At 37.4% G+C, this 18,313-nt stretch overlaps 1 protein-coding gene across 1 annotated transcript; it reads left to right on the plus strand.

Annotated features, from left to right (window-relative positions):
- Positions 1 to 1,531: 1,531 nt before the first annotated feature.
- On the plus strand, positions 1,532 to 16,797 carry CFAP161 (cilia and flagella associated protein 161). The gene is made up of 8 exons (XM_044665474.1): positions 1,532 to 1,556; positions 3,433 to 3,573; positions 4,731 to 4,820; positions 8,339 to 8,571; positions 11,200 to 11,284; positions 12,711 to 12,869; positions 14,725 to 14,798; positions 16,450 to 16,797. The coding sequence occupies exons 2-8, from the start codon at positions 3,505 to 3,507 to the stop codon at positions 16,640 to 16,642; spliced, it is 903 nt and encodes a 300-aa protein (XP_044521409.1). The 5' UTR covers positions 1,532 to 1,556; positions 3,433 to 3,504; the 3' UTR covers positions 16,643 to 16,797.
- Positions 16,798 to 18,313: the final 1,516 nt, after the last annotated feature.

Here is an 18,313-nt window from a genome sequence, read left to right on the forward strand (position 1 = left end):
AATGTTTATAAAACACATAGGCAGTTACTATGGTTAAAAAACATTTAAAGAGACATTTGCTATTATTATTCTCCCCAGAATTTCCAAGAGGGAAATTGATGTTATCTGCATTTCCCAGATGGAGATACTGAAGCACTAGGAAGTGAGGTGATTTGTTCCAGATAACACAAGAGGATGATGAAGCCAAAATCTGAATCCAAAAAAATCTTAAATACTTATCTCAGTACAATTTTAAAAATCAAATGATAACATTATGTTTTGTTTTGCTGGCTACTAAGAATGTGACTGAGCTCACAGAAGCAACTAGACAAAAATGACGACAATAAAAGCTAATTTATTTATTAAGCACCTACTGTGTACAATGGGAAGCAGTTGACAGTGGATATTGCCTTCTCTTCTGACTTTGAAATCAATTTTAAAAGTTGCCAAGTTTTACTTCTCTGGTACCCAGAAGACTCTTGTCATCCCACTTAAAACTATTAGCATAGCTAATAGCATTAGTTTCCTTGACTTAAAATTCTCTCCTCTCTTTTACCTAACTGACAAAATAATAATCCTAAAGTACTATCTGATGATGTTACCCCCTCTCTTGATAAGCCCTGGTGGCTATTACTTTTATTATTATTATTATTATTATTATTATTATTTAAAACTATTACCTTCTCTTTTGTTCTAAGGCAGAAGAGTGGAAAGGGCTAGGCAATGGGGGTTAAGTGACTTGCCCAGGGCACAGTGCTAGGAAGTATCTGAGGTCAGATTTGAACCTAGGACCTCCCGTCTCTAGGTCTGACTTTCAATCCACTGAGCTATCCAGCTGCCCCCTCTCTATTATGTTTAGAAAGAAATATAGTCTTCTGTTGAGCATTTGAGGCCCTTCACAATCTGGCTTCAATTATCTTTCCAGGATTATTATATATTACTCATCTTTATCCACTGTATGGTTTAGCCACACTGACCCTTTCTTGCTATTCCTCACACATGGCACTGGTGGACCTGGGATGTCTTTCTTCATCACTTTTGCCTCTTAAAATCCTTAGCTTCCTTCAAAGTCCAATTTAAGAGCCACTTCTTAGGGAAACCTATCTTGATTACTGAGTATTTCCCCATGGATTCTAAGCTCTGATAGGTGAGCTTTTCCCTTATCTTTCCCAGAACGAGGCTTCCATATCACTCTGAGCCATCATGTCCAGACTTGTATTTAAGCTGTCATCCTTAATTCATTTTTGACTCTGTACACTCAGTACCTAACATAGTTCCTAACCCATAGTAGGTGTTCATTGAAGGCTGATTCAAATTCCACCTTTAGTATTCACTAGCATATGACTATGAGCAAGTCACATCATAGATTTTTGACCTGTTGATGTTTATGTAATATTTTGTGTTTGGCACTGGAGAGATACAAAGTCCATAAGTAATTGATGTCCAAGAACTTAAAGATATGTATTTCTTCTACCCATAACCAATCAGGCATCTAATTGTTGTTTATTTTTGGCCAGGACAATGGGATAATTTCTAGATGAGCAGGCATGAATGCAGCAGGGCTCAAATGTGACAAGGTAAGGTTTCTTGAATCAGATTGTAGCAGAAAGATAACTAGATTAGGATTCAGAAGATCTGAATTCTGACACCTGTCATGTATCTTTGGGCAAGTCACTTAACCTCTGAGACTCAGTTTCTTTATCCATAAAACAGGAATAGTAGAACCTGCTCTGCCTAGTTTCCAGAGTTGCCACAAGAGCCAAATAAGTTAATATATTTGAAAGCATTTTATATACTTCAAATCTATACACAAAAGGAAGAATTAATAAACTTTCTTATCTTTCTTTTTTCTACTTTTTTTTTAAACCCTTGTACTTCGGTGTATTGTCTCATAGGTGGAAGAGTGGTAAGGGTGGGCAATGGGGGTCAAGTGACTTGCCCAGGGTCACACAGCTGGGAAGTGGCTGAGGCCGGGTTTGAACCTAGGACCTCCTGTCTCTAGGCCTGACTCTTACTCCACTGAGCTACCCAGCTGCCCCTCTACTTTTTTAAAAAATAAGGAAAGCTAGTAAAAGTAGGAAAAGTGGCAAAGCTTATGAGAAAATAATTATTATAAAAAGGGAAACTATTCAAGGTCAAGAAGAAATGGGGCCATGGTAACCAAGTTCCAGTTCTGGAAATAAAATTAAACTTTAGAATGAAATTGTTATAAACATTATCTGACCCAGAAAATACTGGAATATATACCCAGATATATTAGGGCTATACCCCAAAGAGAGAAAAGAAAGAGAAAAAGGACCCATGTAAAGTATTTATGGCCACTCTTTTTTGTGGTGGCAAAAATCTTGAAAGGAATGTAGTGCATATCTATTGTGTGCAGTAAATAAATTATATAAATATAAGTACAAATAAATAAAATTGTGGGATATCAATGTAATGGACAATCCCTGTGCCATAAGGAATGATGAAAGGGACAATTTCAGAGAAACCCTGGAAGACTTACTAATATTAACTCATGAGACTAATGTGAACAGAACCAGAACATTTGATACACTTATTCACACACACATACATATATATATGTACATATATATATATACACAATATATATATATAGTATATATATGAAATATATGGCATCAAGAACATCGAGTACTTACACTAAAATTTAAACATGTCTACTTTTAAATAGTGAGGATAATAATCACAATAAATGATAGGTATTGTCAAGTTTAATGTGAGTCCTTACAAAACATATATTAGTCCTGTGGTTTCAAGCCAGAGAAATTTTTGGGGAAGGAACTTCACATTATAAAGACTGCTGCAGTTCTAGGATGAAAGCAGTTCAATGCTTTTTATTTAAAAAAAAATCTATTTTCCTAACTCCTCCACAAAGTGGAGCTGTATGTTCACATTTTTCTCCCCTTTGAGGATCAAAATACACCTTCCGAACCAAACCAAACCAAACCCAAACCCCACAAAAAACAAACCCCTCAACGTTATCAATATATATCCGAAACCTAAGAAACACCTTCTTACTTTGGGCTTTAAGACAATTCTATTTTGTGAAGTTTAAAGCTGTAGCTTCTGATGAGATTTCAAATAATACCAGGGCATTCCCATTTTCTTTTTTTAATTCCCTAAATTTGTTTATGTTGCTGCAGTACAAAGGAAAACCTGCAATTCTGCAATTCACGAACGGCTGATCTCAGGCTAGGGTCTCTGCTAGAATTTTTTTTTTTTTTCCAAAGCAGTCCAAGACGGTGGGAAATTTCATTTCTTATCCTCTATACAGGGCTTCAGCTTTTCTTCTCCAGACTCAGCTCTGAGACTGGCCCCGCCTCTTCTTATGTGGCTTAGCTGGAGAACAAGGAGGACTTGGGGGGAAAAGGCCGAGTCTTTTACTCATTGGTCAGCAATATCGCTGAAGCTGACCAATCCTATGGATTCCAGGTCTCCGTGGCAACGGGAAACGCTAACAACGCTGCCAGCGTGCCAGTTGCTGAAATAGTTGGAGGGACAGAGATGGCAACAAAGAACTATCGAAACTGCGTGCGAATGGGCAACTGGAACGAAAATATCTACCTAGAGGAGGTATGGGCTGAGGGCAGTGCCAACCCATGTGCAGCCTGTTAACACTGATCCCTCACTGAGAGTCCCCTGTTTCTCCTTCGCCACCCACCTCCTCCTTCAGTTTTTACAAACCTTATCAGCCCCACCAAAGCTATCTTCCTGTCCTTACCCCCTAGCTTCCTGACTCCATTTCCTTGATTTTTCTCCCCTGATTCGTTCCATCCATCTGCATTCCACGCGTACCCACACCCCATACCCAGTCTTTCAATAATATTCATTCTTTCCCTAGAGCCTCCAAACTGATCTCCCTCTGAACTCCTGTTTTTCCAAAAGGCTTCTATTGACCGCCCCTCCTTTTTCTTATTGACCTCCAAACGTGTCTTAATGACTTGCCCTCCCCAGAACTGATTTTCCTATCATCTAGCCCTTTCATATTGATCACCCACCAACTTACTCAGCTGCTTCCTTCCCAGCTTTTCCTGGTTTTGAGGCTAGCTGGCCATCCACTATTGGAAGAGAAAGAAATAGACATTTATGCAGTACCTACTATGTGCCAAGTACCGCTAAACTCCAAGTAGGCTCAGAACAGGTTTTGTTTTATCATCATCTCCATTTTACAGTTGAGCTAATGAATGCAGCCAGAAGTTAGATGACTTGTCCACGGTCATACAGCTTAGTAAATATCTAAGGCTACATTTGAATTCATGTCTTTCTGACTTCAAATAAGTAGTCTATCCACTGTGCCACTAAACACCCTCTAAATTTTATAGATTTGATAGGAATATCTTAAGAAATGTTTGAAAATTGTAAAGTCATTTAAATATAATGTGATATAATTCAAATCAGGAAAGAAATGTTCACCTTAGAAAAAGCCACTGGGGAGGTGTTCCAATAAATTTAATTAAAATTTCTGAATTTTTTTTTCTGAAAATTTTTAGAGTCTAAAGTGATGCCTCACTTTTAGACTCACAATATCTATCAGTCATTCATTCACTCAATTAACGTGTATTTATTAAGAATCTACTGTATACTAGACATTTTACTAGGTAAAATAAATACTTTTCTACTTGTTAAAACTATAGTCCAGGTAAAATTTCTAAAAACAGTAACACTTGTAAATACTTTCAGTTCTTTAAATCCAATTTTCTTTTGCCTTTTTTTTCCTTCCATTCAACCAGGAATTGATGAAAGATTTTTTGGAAAAAAGAGAAAAGGGGCAACTGCTTATACAGAGAAATAGGATACTTATGACAAATCTCTTAAAAAAGGTAATTTAAAATTCAAACTATGCTATCTTTTTTTTTTTACATTTGGAAGAAAAGAAAGATCATGATTTTACTTTATTGATATTCCATGACTTCACACATTTTAATTTGTATTGCAATAATATTTTAACCAGTGTTGTAACTGTTCAGATGGAAATGCAAATAGTGAACCCAGAGTTAGCAGATGTAAACTCCACGGGTTAAATGACGATGGGTCTAAATGAATGAGAATGAATGAAAGTAGATGACCAAACTGATTGTACTATTTTTATATCAATCATTCAGTCTATCAGTCCCCATTTAAGGGCCTACAATGTACTGGGCACTATGCCAGGTCCTAAGGAAGCAGAGAAAAATGAAAGAATCCATGCTCTTGAGCTAACATGTTTTTTAAAAAAATATATTTGATTCAAAATTTTATACTTATTTATTCCTTATTCAACATCTTTGTGTTCCTCATAAGGTTAAAGCTTTTAAAGTTCTGATTCTGAGTTCCCTTTTCTAACCAATTTATTTTGTTACCTTGTAGATCTTTAATGATTTATTTTTATCACTTTGTAGGTCTCACCTCCTTTTTTCTCTTGTGCCTCCTCCTTTAGAAGTATTAGTTCCTAAGGGAAGAAATAAGGTTAGAAATAATTGTTCTGTGGTATAAGTTGCACTGTGTTCCAAATACTGCATTACAATTCTACCATTTGTTCCTCTCTTCCCCATGTAAATTCCCCCCCCCCGCCCCCCACACACCTTTGCCACACAATCTTCCCTCTGGGTTTGTGCTCTCCCTGGCCTTTCTATGTACTGGGTGCTTTCAGTTGCTCTGATATCTTTTCCCCTTTGGCAGGATGCTTTTCATGTAGGCACAATACTTTTTCAGAAGAATTGGTCTTTTTGTATATAAACTCCTTTCAAATTAGACCCATCCTAAAGTCTTCATCTCCCAATACAGAATATAACCTCCTCTTGGGAGGAGTATTCTTTACTGCAACACCTTCTTATTATTGAGTTTAGACCACCTCAATTGGATGGTTGTGAAATGGTACTTCAGAGCTGTTTTATTTTGGACTCATTTATTAGTGATTTAGAGTATTTTTTCTCATAAGGCTATTGATAACATTTCTCTCTCTGAAAACTGCCTATTCTTCATATACTTTGACCATTTATTAATTGGGGAATTGCACTTATACTTATAAATTTGACCCAGTTCCATATGTAAGATTGCTTATATATATATGTATATATATATGTCTCTTTCTATAAACATATATGTTTTCTTCAAATATTTGTCATGAAAGGGAGGAGAGATATGGGATCATTGTAGAGGGGATGGTGGGAATCTAGGAAAGGGTTTTAAGGAAGAGACTTGGGCATGTCTGTAGGCAGTCAGGGAGGAACCAATAGATAGGGAGAGACTAAAGAGTAGAGAGAAAGAAATAATGATATTAGGGAAATTCTGCTGGAGATGGAGGGAGTATAGAGGTTATTAAGAGCCTATGTAGAAGAATTGGATTTATTAAGAAGAGCCATCTTTTCATCAGAGTGTAAAGAAGATAGTGGGGGAATAATGTCAGATCTGAGATGAGTCAGGTGCCAGATTGGAAAGATCTTGGGGAATGGTCTCTTTAAAATATGAGATGAGGGTCTTGGCTAAGAGGATGGAGAAGTTTGTATTGTGGGAGTCTTGAGGAGAAAAGAAAATTTGAAATAATTGCTATGGTGAGTGTGATAAACAATCAATTTGGAAGGAATAGAATTATCTCATTGCAGTGAATGCCCAATTGAGATTAGATGGCATAAATTTGTAGTGCATCTAGTCAGTAGAGTTGCTTTCTCTAGTTCTGCTCAACAGTAATTGAATAGGAATAAAAGAGGCAGGCTCTGGGGGTAAAATGGATTAGAGCTTGGCAAGGTGTATGATGGATGATAGGAAATGGGAGCTAGGGATTCAAGAATTGAGGATAGTATAAAGTTGAACTGGTTCACTAAGATTTAGAAAAAAGGAGAGTGTAGCCAGAGCAAAGTGATAGCCTAGGAAAAAACTGTTGAGTGAAGGGCCTAGAGGTCTTTGTAGGAATGAAGAATTGTTATAGGAGTTGAGTAAGGTAAAAGGAGAGAGGGAATAATAAATGATAATGATCTAATAGGTGAATTTTGAAATCCTTTAACCTGAAAGTGGATCACTTGTAGGTGAAGACAAGAACAAGGACAGGAAATGAAAAAATAGGAAATTTGGGGAACTCGAAGGAATTTTAACATATATATTGAAAGCCTCTATTATTGAGGGTAGGAGTTGGGGTAGGGAGGGAAACTTGTTAATTAGGCACTGAACTCATTGGAAAAGGAAGGAAAATGTCTTGGGAGTCAATAGATGATGGCCACCAAATTCTGGATTGAATGAGTTTGAAAAGAGTGATTCCTCAGAAGAGGAGAGTTGCTGAGTGAAGGCACTAGAAAGCAACTCTGGGTCAGTGAGGAAGTAGGAGTAGTATAACTTCCCAAATGGAACCAATAAGTTGGGGTTTGGGGTATGATAAAAGGTACAACCTGTGCTAGAAAGGATGGCCAGGAATGAAATATGGGTAACCAGTTCTCTGTGAGTGGTAGAAAATGGAAGGAGAATGAAAGAAAGAGGTCTAAATTGTAAGGAAGTTTATTAATTATAGAGTAGTTAGTATGGGCAACTAGGTAATGATAAGAGTACCAGGCTTGGAGTCAGGAAGACTTCCTGAGTTCAAATCTGGTTTCAGACACTTAATAGCTGTGTGACCCTGGACAAGTCACTTAGCCCTGTTTGCCTCAATTTCCTCATCTGTAAAATGAGCTGGAGAAGAAAATGGCAAACTATTTCAGTACTGTTGCCAAGAAAATGCCAAACTGAATCATAATGACTGGATATGACTGAAACAAATGAACAATAAATTACGTGCCAGGAACTATGCTAAACACTGGGGAATTCAAAGAAAGTAAAAAACAAAAACAAAACCTCACAGCCCTTTTTCTCAAAAAGCTCATAGTCTAAGGAGGGAGACAGCATACAAATGAGTATACAGAAATGATACAGGATAAATTGGAGATAATCTCAGAGAGAAGGCATGAAGATTAAGACGAAGCAGGAACAGCGAAGGGAAATAAAATAAGAGGGGGCAGAGTGAAATTTTTTATTGAGCAATTAGAGGTTCAGTATCACTTAAATGGGGAGAAGAGAAAGAGGCAACAGTATATTAACCTCTGAAGAATGATTCCAGGCAGAGTATCAGTGTCTGGGTAGAATTCTGCTGATGAAGATAGGTGTTGAGCAGTTTCAAGGTCTTGTCCTGGCTCTTAATTGCCAGGCAGCTCCTTAAGGGTGTTGAGTCTCAAGACTAGCAATATTGTTGGAGGAGAAAGGGGAGGAGGACTGTGGAAGTTGGACATAGGAAGCATGATGAAAATGTAGTATGTTCTAAAAAATATCTAATATTTTTTGCTAGTGATGGTTTGGGGCTTTATTTCCCCCCCCACACACACACTTTTTTATATTTCAGGTGAAACTTTCTTCTACTGAGGATGGATATGTTCATTATGGAGATACAGTTGTGATTTTGAATCCTGCATGTCAGGATCCTCACATTGATCAAGTTGTATTTGGCAGAGTAGCATTGGCAGTGACTCCAGAAGAAATGAAAGCACATATGAGTAATGAAATAGAGGTGCCCTGCGAAGTGACTGCTATGACTGATGCAAACCCAATGGGCAGAAATGCATTTATCCTTATGAGGTAGAAACACTTTATTACTTTATTCTTTATTCTAGAAATAACCATCAATTTAAAGCCATACCATAAAGATATTCAAAAGGATGGAGGTAGCTTTGATAAAGATGATGGGAAATATGAACTTGTGTAACAATTCTTTTGTTACTGATCATCACTTGAATTCTATGTGCCTTTTAGCAAGTGTATTTCTTTTTTTTCTTTCCTTTTAAGCCTTTACTGTTCTGTCTTAGGATCAATACTGCATATTGGTTCCATGGCAGGAGAGCAGTAAGGGCTAGGCAATGGGGGTTAAGTGATTTGTCTAGGGAGCCATAGCTAGGAAGTGTCTGAGGTTTATTTGAACCCAAGACTCTTGTCCCCAGGCATGGCTCCCAATCCACTGAGTGACCTAGCTGCCCCCATATCTTCATTTTTCAAGGGTAGATCCAACTGCTAAGCACTCTCTGTTCAAAATATCATAATTCATTGGTCAGATGGTGAAAGGCAGAATATGAGTAGAACATGGGGCCCTTATTCTTGGAAAGGTATAGCTCTAGTAGCCCATTAGAATCATCTGCCACTATAACAAATGCCTATTTGGGTGAATGAAAATAGGAGTAGAGCTGAGAGCTACTTAGAGTTAGGTGAAGAAGGTCTGGAGAACTTGAGGCAATAGAAAATGAGTGGCATGGTGCATATGACAATTGAAGGGCAATGCCAGTGGAAGGTTGCAAATTCAAGCAACTCCTCTACCAGTTACAAATTCCCTTTTACCTCGTTTACATTTAGTTTGTGTAGAAAGGCCAAAACTGACTTATTTTTCATGCTTTACCAGGAGTTCAATCAATCTTTTTAATGCTTTGATAACTCTTATTTCAAAATAATTCATTTCCTTCAAAAAACCATATTGTTCTGAGAAAGGATCCATAGGCTTCAGAAGTTTGTCAGAGGGGTCCATAACACAATAAAAAGAGTTAAGAACCCATGCTTTGAACCTTAGGATCCTAGTTCTTGTTCTGGGGAAATAGGCTCTCATGATGATATAAAAATATATCTTATTTGTCCTGTCTTATCTAATACCAGCCCCTTTCTAGGTGTGTGACTCTAGGCACGTCACTTAACCTCTATTTTCTGGCCCTTACCATTCTTCTGCCTTAGAATCAATATGCAATAAGGGTTTAAAAGGTAAGGGTTTAAAAAAAGGAGAGAAAAGAATAATAGGCAGGCTGTCATGCATATATAAAAATATTTCTTATTTGTTCCTGTGCTATTTTAATTTTTGAAGAACTTTGCCATTAGGTGGAAAGAAGCAGGAGGGAAGGAGCAATAACTCTTCAGTCGATAAATGAGAGTTCTTTCAAAGTGACCTCATTTGTCTCCATGGTAGTCCATGAGGCAGAGGAACCATTGCTTTCACATTCTTTCCTTTAGTAATGAGTATTGTTATTATTATATGATTTAAAAATTATTGCAAACTAAAGACATCACCAAATTCAAAGGCCAGAAAATGTATTTGAAACTATGAAACAATTACATAAAGTTGGTTTAAAATAATAATTATTAAATTTAACATAGTAGTTTCAACATTGCTCACCTTGTCTATACCCTTCTGAACTTTTCTTCTTTTCTTCTATGTATTTTAGATTTTTCATTGATATCATTTCCCATCCCCCCTTTTTGCATCACTATCCTGACCCCCTTCTTTCTTTTCCCCCAAAGTAACAAAGTAGAACCAAGGAAGACAAATTTGTGTTGTACTTTTGGTGTTTAAAAATGTTTGTTTCGTTTGCATGGACAGTGTATCAACTTGATAAAGCATCAAAGACAGAGTTTTCCATGATTATCCAAGAGAGCGGATTAATGGACTAAACGGAACCCAGTGATTTTGCAGTTGTGAAAACTGACATTTCCTTGATTCTCATCTATTTTTTCACTGCCTCTTCTACTTTACCACTCATGCTCTGGCTTCCCACAAACACTTTTTCTTAGCCTCTTTCATAATGATTGTTTAGTCAATAAGTGTTCTTTGTATACCTGCTATTTGCAGAGCAATATGGGTAGATAATAAAACTATGATTTCTTTTCTCAAAGAGTTTATGATCTAGATAGGCAGATAGATCAGATTTATAGAAGGATCCCAAATGTAAATTAATATAGGATAAGTGGTACATAAGAAATGTAGGCACAGAGGTAGCCAAGATAACTGGAAAAGCCCAGACACTGCCATTTCTGTTCCCTCTCTTATAGCCTTTCAGGACTGGTGTGACATAGTGGAAGAAGCACTGAATTTAGATTCCAAAAGGAGACCCAAGGATCTGGGTTTGAATTTATGCTCTGCTTTTTACTATGTATGATATGACTTGATAACTTAGTGTCCCAGGCAACTTTCTAGATATGGACAGCTGTGTATCTACATGGGTAGAGCTTTCCTTATCTGGATGTCCTCATGCTGATGAAATCACAGGTCTGGACCAAAAAAGTAAAAAAGAAAAGTAAAGGATTAAGGCCAAAGCTGTTAACCCAATAATATAAACTAGCAGTTTAAGATGAAACTTCCCCCCTTTAGTTTCATCAGACTGGACACTTCTCCAGACTAGACATTTCCCCATTCCCTTATGCATCATTCTCATTTTGTTTCTTCTCTTTCAATAGCATGGATGGAAATGCCATAGGTGAACCCATCAGATACGGGATGGATTTTGGTCTTGCAACAACAGCTGGCTTTAATGATAAGATGGTATGTAATCAAAATATATACTTAGGTTTGCCCTGTTAATTCCCAAGTACCTACACAATTTGAAGAGATCTAGAGAAGAGTAGCAACAGTGGCTAGAGAGGCAGAAGTAGAGTTGAGAGGACTTCGATTCAAATCTTGCCTCAGATACTAAGCCCCAATTGGCTACACCTTCCAGCTCTTCTGCCTTGTAACAGATACTTATATTGATTCTAAGACATAAGGTAAGACGAGAGAGAGAGAGAGAGAGAGAGAGAGAGAGAGAGAGTGTCAGACAGACAGACAGACACAGACACAGACAGACAGACAGACAGACAGACACACACACACACACACACACACACACACACACACACACAGAAACACAGAGAGACAGAGAGACAGAGAGAAAGAAGAGAAAGTTGAAGTACCTGGAGAGGATTTACATGAGAATATTGGCAAGGGACAGCTAGGTTGCTCAGTGGATTGAGAGCAAGCCTAGAGACAGAAGTCCTGGATTAAAATTTGACCTCAGATATTTCCTAGCTATGTGACCCTGGGCAAGTCACTTATCCCCAAATGTCTTATTTTGTCTTGGAACCAATTCTTGGTTTCTATTTATTCTAAGATGGAAGGTAGAGTTAAAAAAAGAAAGAAGGAAAGAAAGAAAGAGAGAAGGAAAGGAAGAAAGAAAATATTGACGAGTTTCATAAGATAAGATGTGGATTTGTTTCCAGCTGTTCATTTGGAAGCAGAATCCCCACTGAAAAGATCTTGACTGTAATGAAGTGAAATGTTGATACAAAACTAGTATTTAGTATGGTCTAATGAACAAAAAACTGAATAGAGTATGAGGAAAACTGCTAGTGGCTTCAAGACATTTCAATACACGACTTTAATGCATTCTGTTCTTTTATTTCTTCTAGCTTTATAGGACACAATAATGCATCCTCAAAAGTCATTTATTTAATGGCAGTGTGGCATAATGGAAGAAACACTACAGTAGTATGGTATATTGGAAATAGCACCAGTCTAGAGTCAGAGGATCTGGGTTCAAATCCCACCTCTGATGCTTCCTGCTTGTGTGACCTTGAACAAGTCACTTTCCTAAACCTCAATTTCCTCATCTATAATATGAAGGATTTGGGCTAGATATTCTCTGGGATCTCTTCTAGTGCTAGAACTATGATATGATACAGTTTCAACTAATCCAGCAAGATCACCAATTCAGGAAAGCTGGAGGGAGATAGGTTGGCTAGAACTGTATCATTCATTTGTTAAAATATATATATATATATTTAAATATAAAAATATATATATATTTAAATGTAAATATATATATATATATTTAAAGCACCACAAGGAATGACTGAAGAAAAGTAACATGGGCTTACAGTCTAGAATCATTATAATTTGGCTTTCAATCTACTTTCTCCCTCTTCTTTTTCAGTTTTATTTAGCAAGTGACCATAAGTCAATAATGAAGGCAACAAAGAAGTCTTGGCTTCAGGATGTTTACCTAACAGATGAGTTCTCCTATTTGACTTGCTGGCAAGCTACTTATTTTGATCCTCAGATGCGCATGGAATATGAAGGCTTTCCTGTTCCTGTAAGAATGATTTTTTTCCCTTCTAGGAAGGTGGCAGTAGTGCCATGGGCCTGTGATCTCCCAGAATCAAAGAATTTGAGAGTTAGAAAGGTTAGAAAAGTCAGTAGTCATCTAATCCAATTTATACACAAATGGAGTCTCCACCATAACATACCCTACAAGTGGTTGCCCCACCTCTACTGGAAGACCTCCAGTCAGAGCAAAATTACCATCTTCTGAGATGTCACATTCCACATTTGGGTACCTCCAACTGTTTGGAAGATTTTTTTCCTGATGTCTTCTGAAATTGCCTCTTTCAGTTCCTACCTTAGAGAAATATCCAGATTAGCATAGTTCTCTTCCTCTCCTTCTCTCCCCAATCCTCCCTCGTGCTTTTTAGACATCCCTCAGCCCCAAGATACTTGGAAGAAACATTTGTAAGTTGAACAAGGATAATAGTAATGTCAGAACAAAATTTGGGGTTAATATTCCAGAACAGTAGTCACTACTCAGTTCCTTCCAAGATCATTCTCCACAAGAATCAAAAGGAAAGGCCTCCTCCCTGCTTTCAATATCACAATTCTTTCTGAATAATAGAAGGGCATTTCTCTTGGGTGGGTCACTGACCATTTGCTTCTGGGATTGGGAAAGACTTATTTTAATATGACAGGAGATGCTCTGTCTTTAGGTTTGGTTTCCATCTGTAATCTATATCTTGAAACTTTAGCTTTTTTTTTCTTTTTTCCTCTATCCGCTCTCCTAAAAGGAAGAATCTAGAAAGGGTTTTAGGTTGGAGAATATTTTGTTGTTCAGTTTTAGTTGTGTCTGACTCTTGGTGACCCCATTTGTGGTTTTTTTTGGCAAAGATACTGGAATGGTTTGCCATTTCCTTCTCCAGCTCATTTTTACAGTTGAGGAAACTGAGGCAAACAGGGTCAAGTGACCAGAGTCACACAGCTAATAAGTGTTTGAAGCCATATCTAAACTCAAGATGAGTCTTCTTGATTCCAAGCCTGGCACTCAATCTATTGTGCCATCTAGTGGAGAAAATATTACTCCTTAATATTTCCAGGTGAACTGAAAAGGAAGTTTTTCATATGCTTCCACAATAAGGGAGTCGCTTGAAGTCCAGTGGCATTGTGTCCTACCTTGTCTGTAGCCAGACAACAAAAGTCAGAGGAGGGATTTAAACTCTGGTCTTCACTACTTCGAATCCACCACTCTCATCAAGTCAAATCAAATTAACAAGCATTGATTAAGTGTCTTCTATGTGCAATGTCCTGTGCTAAGTTGCCAGAGATATGAAAGAAGACATAAAAGAGACTCTGCTTTCAAAGAGCCCAGTCTAGTAGAGGAGACAATATGCAAACAATCATGTTCCAATAAGATACAGAAGGAAGAAAATGGAGATAATCTTCAAGGGAGGCCATTAATATTAAAGGAGATTAAGAAAGGCTTCCTGGAGAAGGTAAGATTTTAGCTGGGACCTTGTAGGCAGTGGGGAAAGCAGAATAAAGAGATAAATTAAAGATTAAGGAGAAAATAGCAATTATAAAAGAGGGCAATCTGCTGGAGAAGATGGGATGGAAGGAGATGTGAATGTGGATGACATGCTGCTTTCTTTTCTATTGCTTAGAGTTACCTGAAAGAAAAAAAAATACTGATTCTTAAAATATTATAATGAAAGTATAATGTCCCTTTGCACATAGAAACGTTGATAGGATACTTGCAATCTATCATGATATTATTTGAATTATGACAGTCTCATTTATATAGTTAATAACAATGAACATCACATAGGGGTCCAATTTGCCAAGGGTTTTAAAAATAGCACTTAAAACACTTATTTATATATGTATATGTATTATTTTTCCAGGCAAATTCCAAGATCATTATCAAACACTGCCATACCAACCGAGCACTAGCAGCTAACAGGAACTTTTTTCTAAGGTACTTTTGATGCTGTAAAATGAGTAATAAACAAAAGTAGAATGTAAGCTCCTTGTGGTCAGCAACTATTTACCTCTATCTTTGTGGCTCTAGTATACCTGGCACATAGCAAGTAATTAATAAATGTTTATTGAATTGGTTGATTTAAATAAATACATATGTGTCCCACCTAATACTGCTGATTAATTCAATGAAAACTTACTTTTAGGGGAAATGACTTAACAAAGGAGCAGTTAGGGGGCATCGGGGTGGCTCAGTGGATTGAGAGTCAGACTAAAGAGGAGATGGCCTGTATTTAAATCAGGCCTCAGATACTTCCCAGTTGTGTGACCCTGGACAAGTCACTTAACCCCAATTGCCTAGCTCTTACCACTCTTCTGCCTTAGAACTAATACATGGTACTGATTCTAAATTGGAAGGTAAGGTTTTAAAAAAAATTAAAAATTTAAAAATTGACAGTTGGCCAAATGGTTCAAGCAGATCATGACAATTTAATGCTGGGTTTGGATATGATGCCCTATTAATATTATTGCAAAACTATGTTGGTCAGGATCATTTATGAGTATGCTTATGGTGTATAATGTGAATATGATGAAAAGTCCTTTAGTAATGGAATATCATTGCACACAAGATTTTAATGAAATGAGAAATTTTGCCATCCATTGGATTTTCCCTGAAATCTGAGGCAATCTCATCCAATGTCTTTCTTGCCATCTGAACAGTTATTTTAAAGCCTCCCTGAAAAGGTAGGACCTCGTGTGGTTTTTTACTAAAGGGCTTCTATAGTATTTTATAGAATTCTGTGTGTGTGTGTGTGTGTGTGTGTGTGTGTGTGTGTGTGTGTGTGTGTGTGTGTGTAGATACACATATCTATTCAATTGTTTTTCAGTTCAACCAACTCTTTGTAGCCCCATTTGGGGTTTTCTTGGCAAAGATACTGTAATGGTTTGTCATTTCCTTCTTCATCCCTTTTTACAGATGAGGAAACTGAGGCAAACAGGGTTCAGTGACTTGTGCAGGGTCATAGAGCTAGTAGGTATCTGAATCTGGATTTGAACTCACTCCAGACCTGGTGTTCTATCCATTCTGCTGACTAACTGTCCATATATCACTATATTACATATATAATGCAAGTGAATTAGAAGTTGGATTGATTTTGAGTTAACTCAAATTTGTATTTTGTTTCTCCTTTTGGTCTGGATCTTTGGTAGTATCTATACCAAGAGGCTGTCACTTGTCCATGGTCACACAGCTAGCATGCATCCCAGATAGGACTTCCCAATTTCCAAGGCTGGACCTCTAACTACTAGCCTATATTACCTTTCAAATTTATAAGACTAACCCACATTTATATAGTGTCTTACTGGTTTTAAACCATTTTATTTTTATTTTCTGATTTGATTTTCACAAATCTTTATTCTTATGAGATAGGTAGTTAAGTAATAACATCCCTATTTTAAAGCTAAGAAGATGGTGGCCCACATAAATGAAATGACTTACCCAAGATGTTAAGGAGCAGAGTGGGTATTCATCAGTCCAGCTCCCTCCATAGCCTTTACTGTTATATCAAATCATTACTTTTGAATCAATATTACATATTCAAACTGATCCCTTGTCTGACTAAAGAGTTCTCTTGCTTTTCTTTTCTCAGAACATACTTTGGAAAGGAATGTGAAGTTGCTTGTCATACACACCTGGATTGTTACAGAATTGAAAAACCACTAAACTACTGGGTTTTCTGTACTGGAGATCCAAGCGACCTCTCATCTCTTCTAGTGGACAAACCCAGACCTTTATTAGAAGAAACCTCGGGGGAAAAGGAAGCATCCACACATGCACAATAATCTATTGGACAAAAATTCTCTCCTTTGGCTTATACTTTTAATAAGTAGAATCATTCTTCTTGCCTTATTGAAGTTGATTTTTAAAAAAACGAGCTGTAAAAACTCTTTGTAAGCTTTATATGGAATATGTGCTTTGCTATTTTATAATGTCAGAATTGTTGGTAAGGTTCTATGACCATATTTTCATTCTTCTTTGTGTAGATTCTTTTTAGAATGTTAGCTCCTAGAGGACAGGAAACATGACCTTTTCAGTTAACCATGTCCTTTGCTGTGTATAATTATATGTTAATATTGTTTTAAAATGACCATTTTATTATTCTTCATTAATAATGGAGATCAGAAATGTCACAGAAATCTCAAGATTTAATTTTGCCTGGTAAGACTGTATTTTACAACCCCTTGAAAAATATCTTCACTTATACCCTTTAAGGGTATATAAACATAATAGAAACTGTTGGGCTGAACTGTTTGGGGAGGATAAAGAAGATCAATTTCATTTTTCTTTTTGAATTTCTGCTATACAATTGAAACTTTGGTGAAGGATTTCTGTTGCTTGCCTTGATATTTTTTAAACTGCCCCCAAAGTTCTATTTGAACATTCTCTAAGTCATAAGTACCATTCCTTGGTGAGTACTTCTCTGATGTTTTGCAAGGTACAAAAATCTTATCACCATTCCCTTCTACCTGGTTTTTTGCCATAGTACCTTATAAGAAGAGGAACAGAAAATGGGTTGCAATAGGTAAGGGAAGGAGTTTTTGCAAAAGCTGACTGCACCAAATGGCATATCTAAATCCATAAAGGAACTGATGATGCAGGATTCTGGAATGCAGAGAGAAAATAGTGACCAACAGTCAGAGTAGGCTCTTGGACTTCCTGTCTCTTTGATGGTCTGGAGCTGGAACTTCCACTCTATCTCTGTGAACTGAGGAGGTTTTTGGCTTCCTCTCCCCTAAAGCTTAAGATACCAACTCTGTTGTTCCTATCTGGAGAAACCCTTCATTACTTGAGATTCATCAGTGTTCCCTGCATACGGAAAGTGTTCCCAACTGCTCAGAAGATCTGTCTTTCGGCTAACCTGTGTTGGTAAAGGCCAGAAGCCAACTCTGGCTTGACCCATCTAGGATTGAACTCAACCACACCACAAAGGGTTCACCTTGAAGAAACCAACAGACCTGCTTATCCTACAAAAACAATCTGGGAGGATTAAATAGAATCAGGTTAGCTAGACAGGTTTTGGGGGATCAAGATAGCCAGGTCAGGGCCTCAGGGAGTATTGAGTCACAGAAGGTACCTCATGAAGGATTTTAAAAGGTGGGTGGTTAGTGAGAACTCTAAGAGTTAGGGAACCCTATTCCTTAATCCTCCCCTTCAAGATACCTTGTTTCTAATAAATCCCTGTCCTGTTTTATAAACCTGTCTGGGAGATGTAAAAACACACTGCTCAAGGGCAGCTGGGTAGCTCAGTGGATTGAGAGTCAGGCCTAGAGATGGGAGGTCCTAGGTTCAAATCTGGCCTGAGACACTTCCCAGCTGTGTGACCCTGGGCAAGTCACTTGAACCTCATTGCCCACCCTATGAGCTCTTACACCTATGAGCCAATACACAGAAGTTAAGGGTTTTAAAAAAAAAACCCACTGGTCAAGGAAGGAAAGCTCTCAGGTTCTCTTCAC

The sequence above is a fragment of the Gracilinanus agilis genome, chromosome 2, assembly GCF_016433145.1.
Source record: "Gracilinanus agilis isolate LMUSP501 chromosome 2, AgileGrace, whole genome shotgun sequence".
In the NCBI taxonomy this organism is placed as follows: domain Eukaryota; kingdom Metazoa; phylum Chordata; class Mammalia; order Didelphimorphia; family Didelphidae; genus Gracilinanus; species Gracilinanus agilis.

Bases quoted from the DNA above. Each gene is read 5' to 3' on its own strand.
- CFAP161 (XM_044665474.1), top strand. From the start codon at position 3,505: ATGGCAACAAAGAACTATCGAAACTGCGTGCGAATGGGCAACTGGAAC. The intron at 4,821-8,338 runs GTAATTTAAAAT...TTTATATTTCAG, and splicing joins TGACAAATCTCTTAAAAAAG to GTGAAACTTTCTTCTACTGA. The intron at 8,572-11,199 runs GTAGAAACACTT...CTCTTTCAATAG, and splicing joins AATGCATTTATCCTTATGAG to CATGGATGGAAATGCCATAG.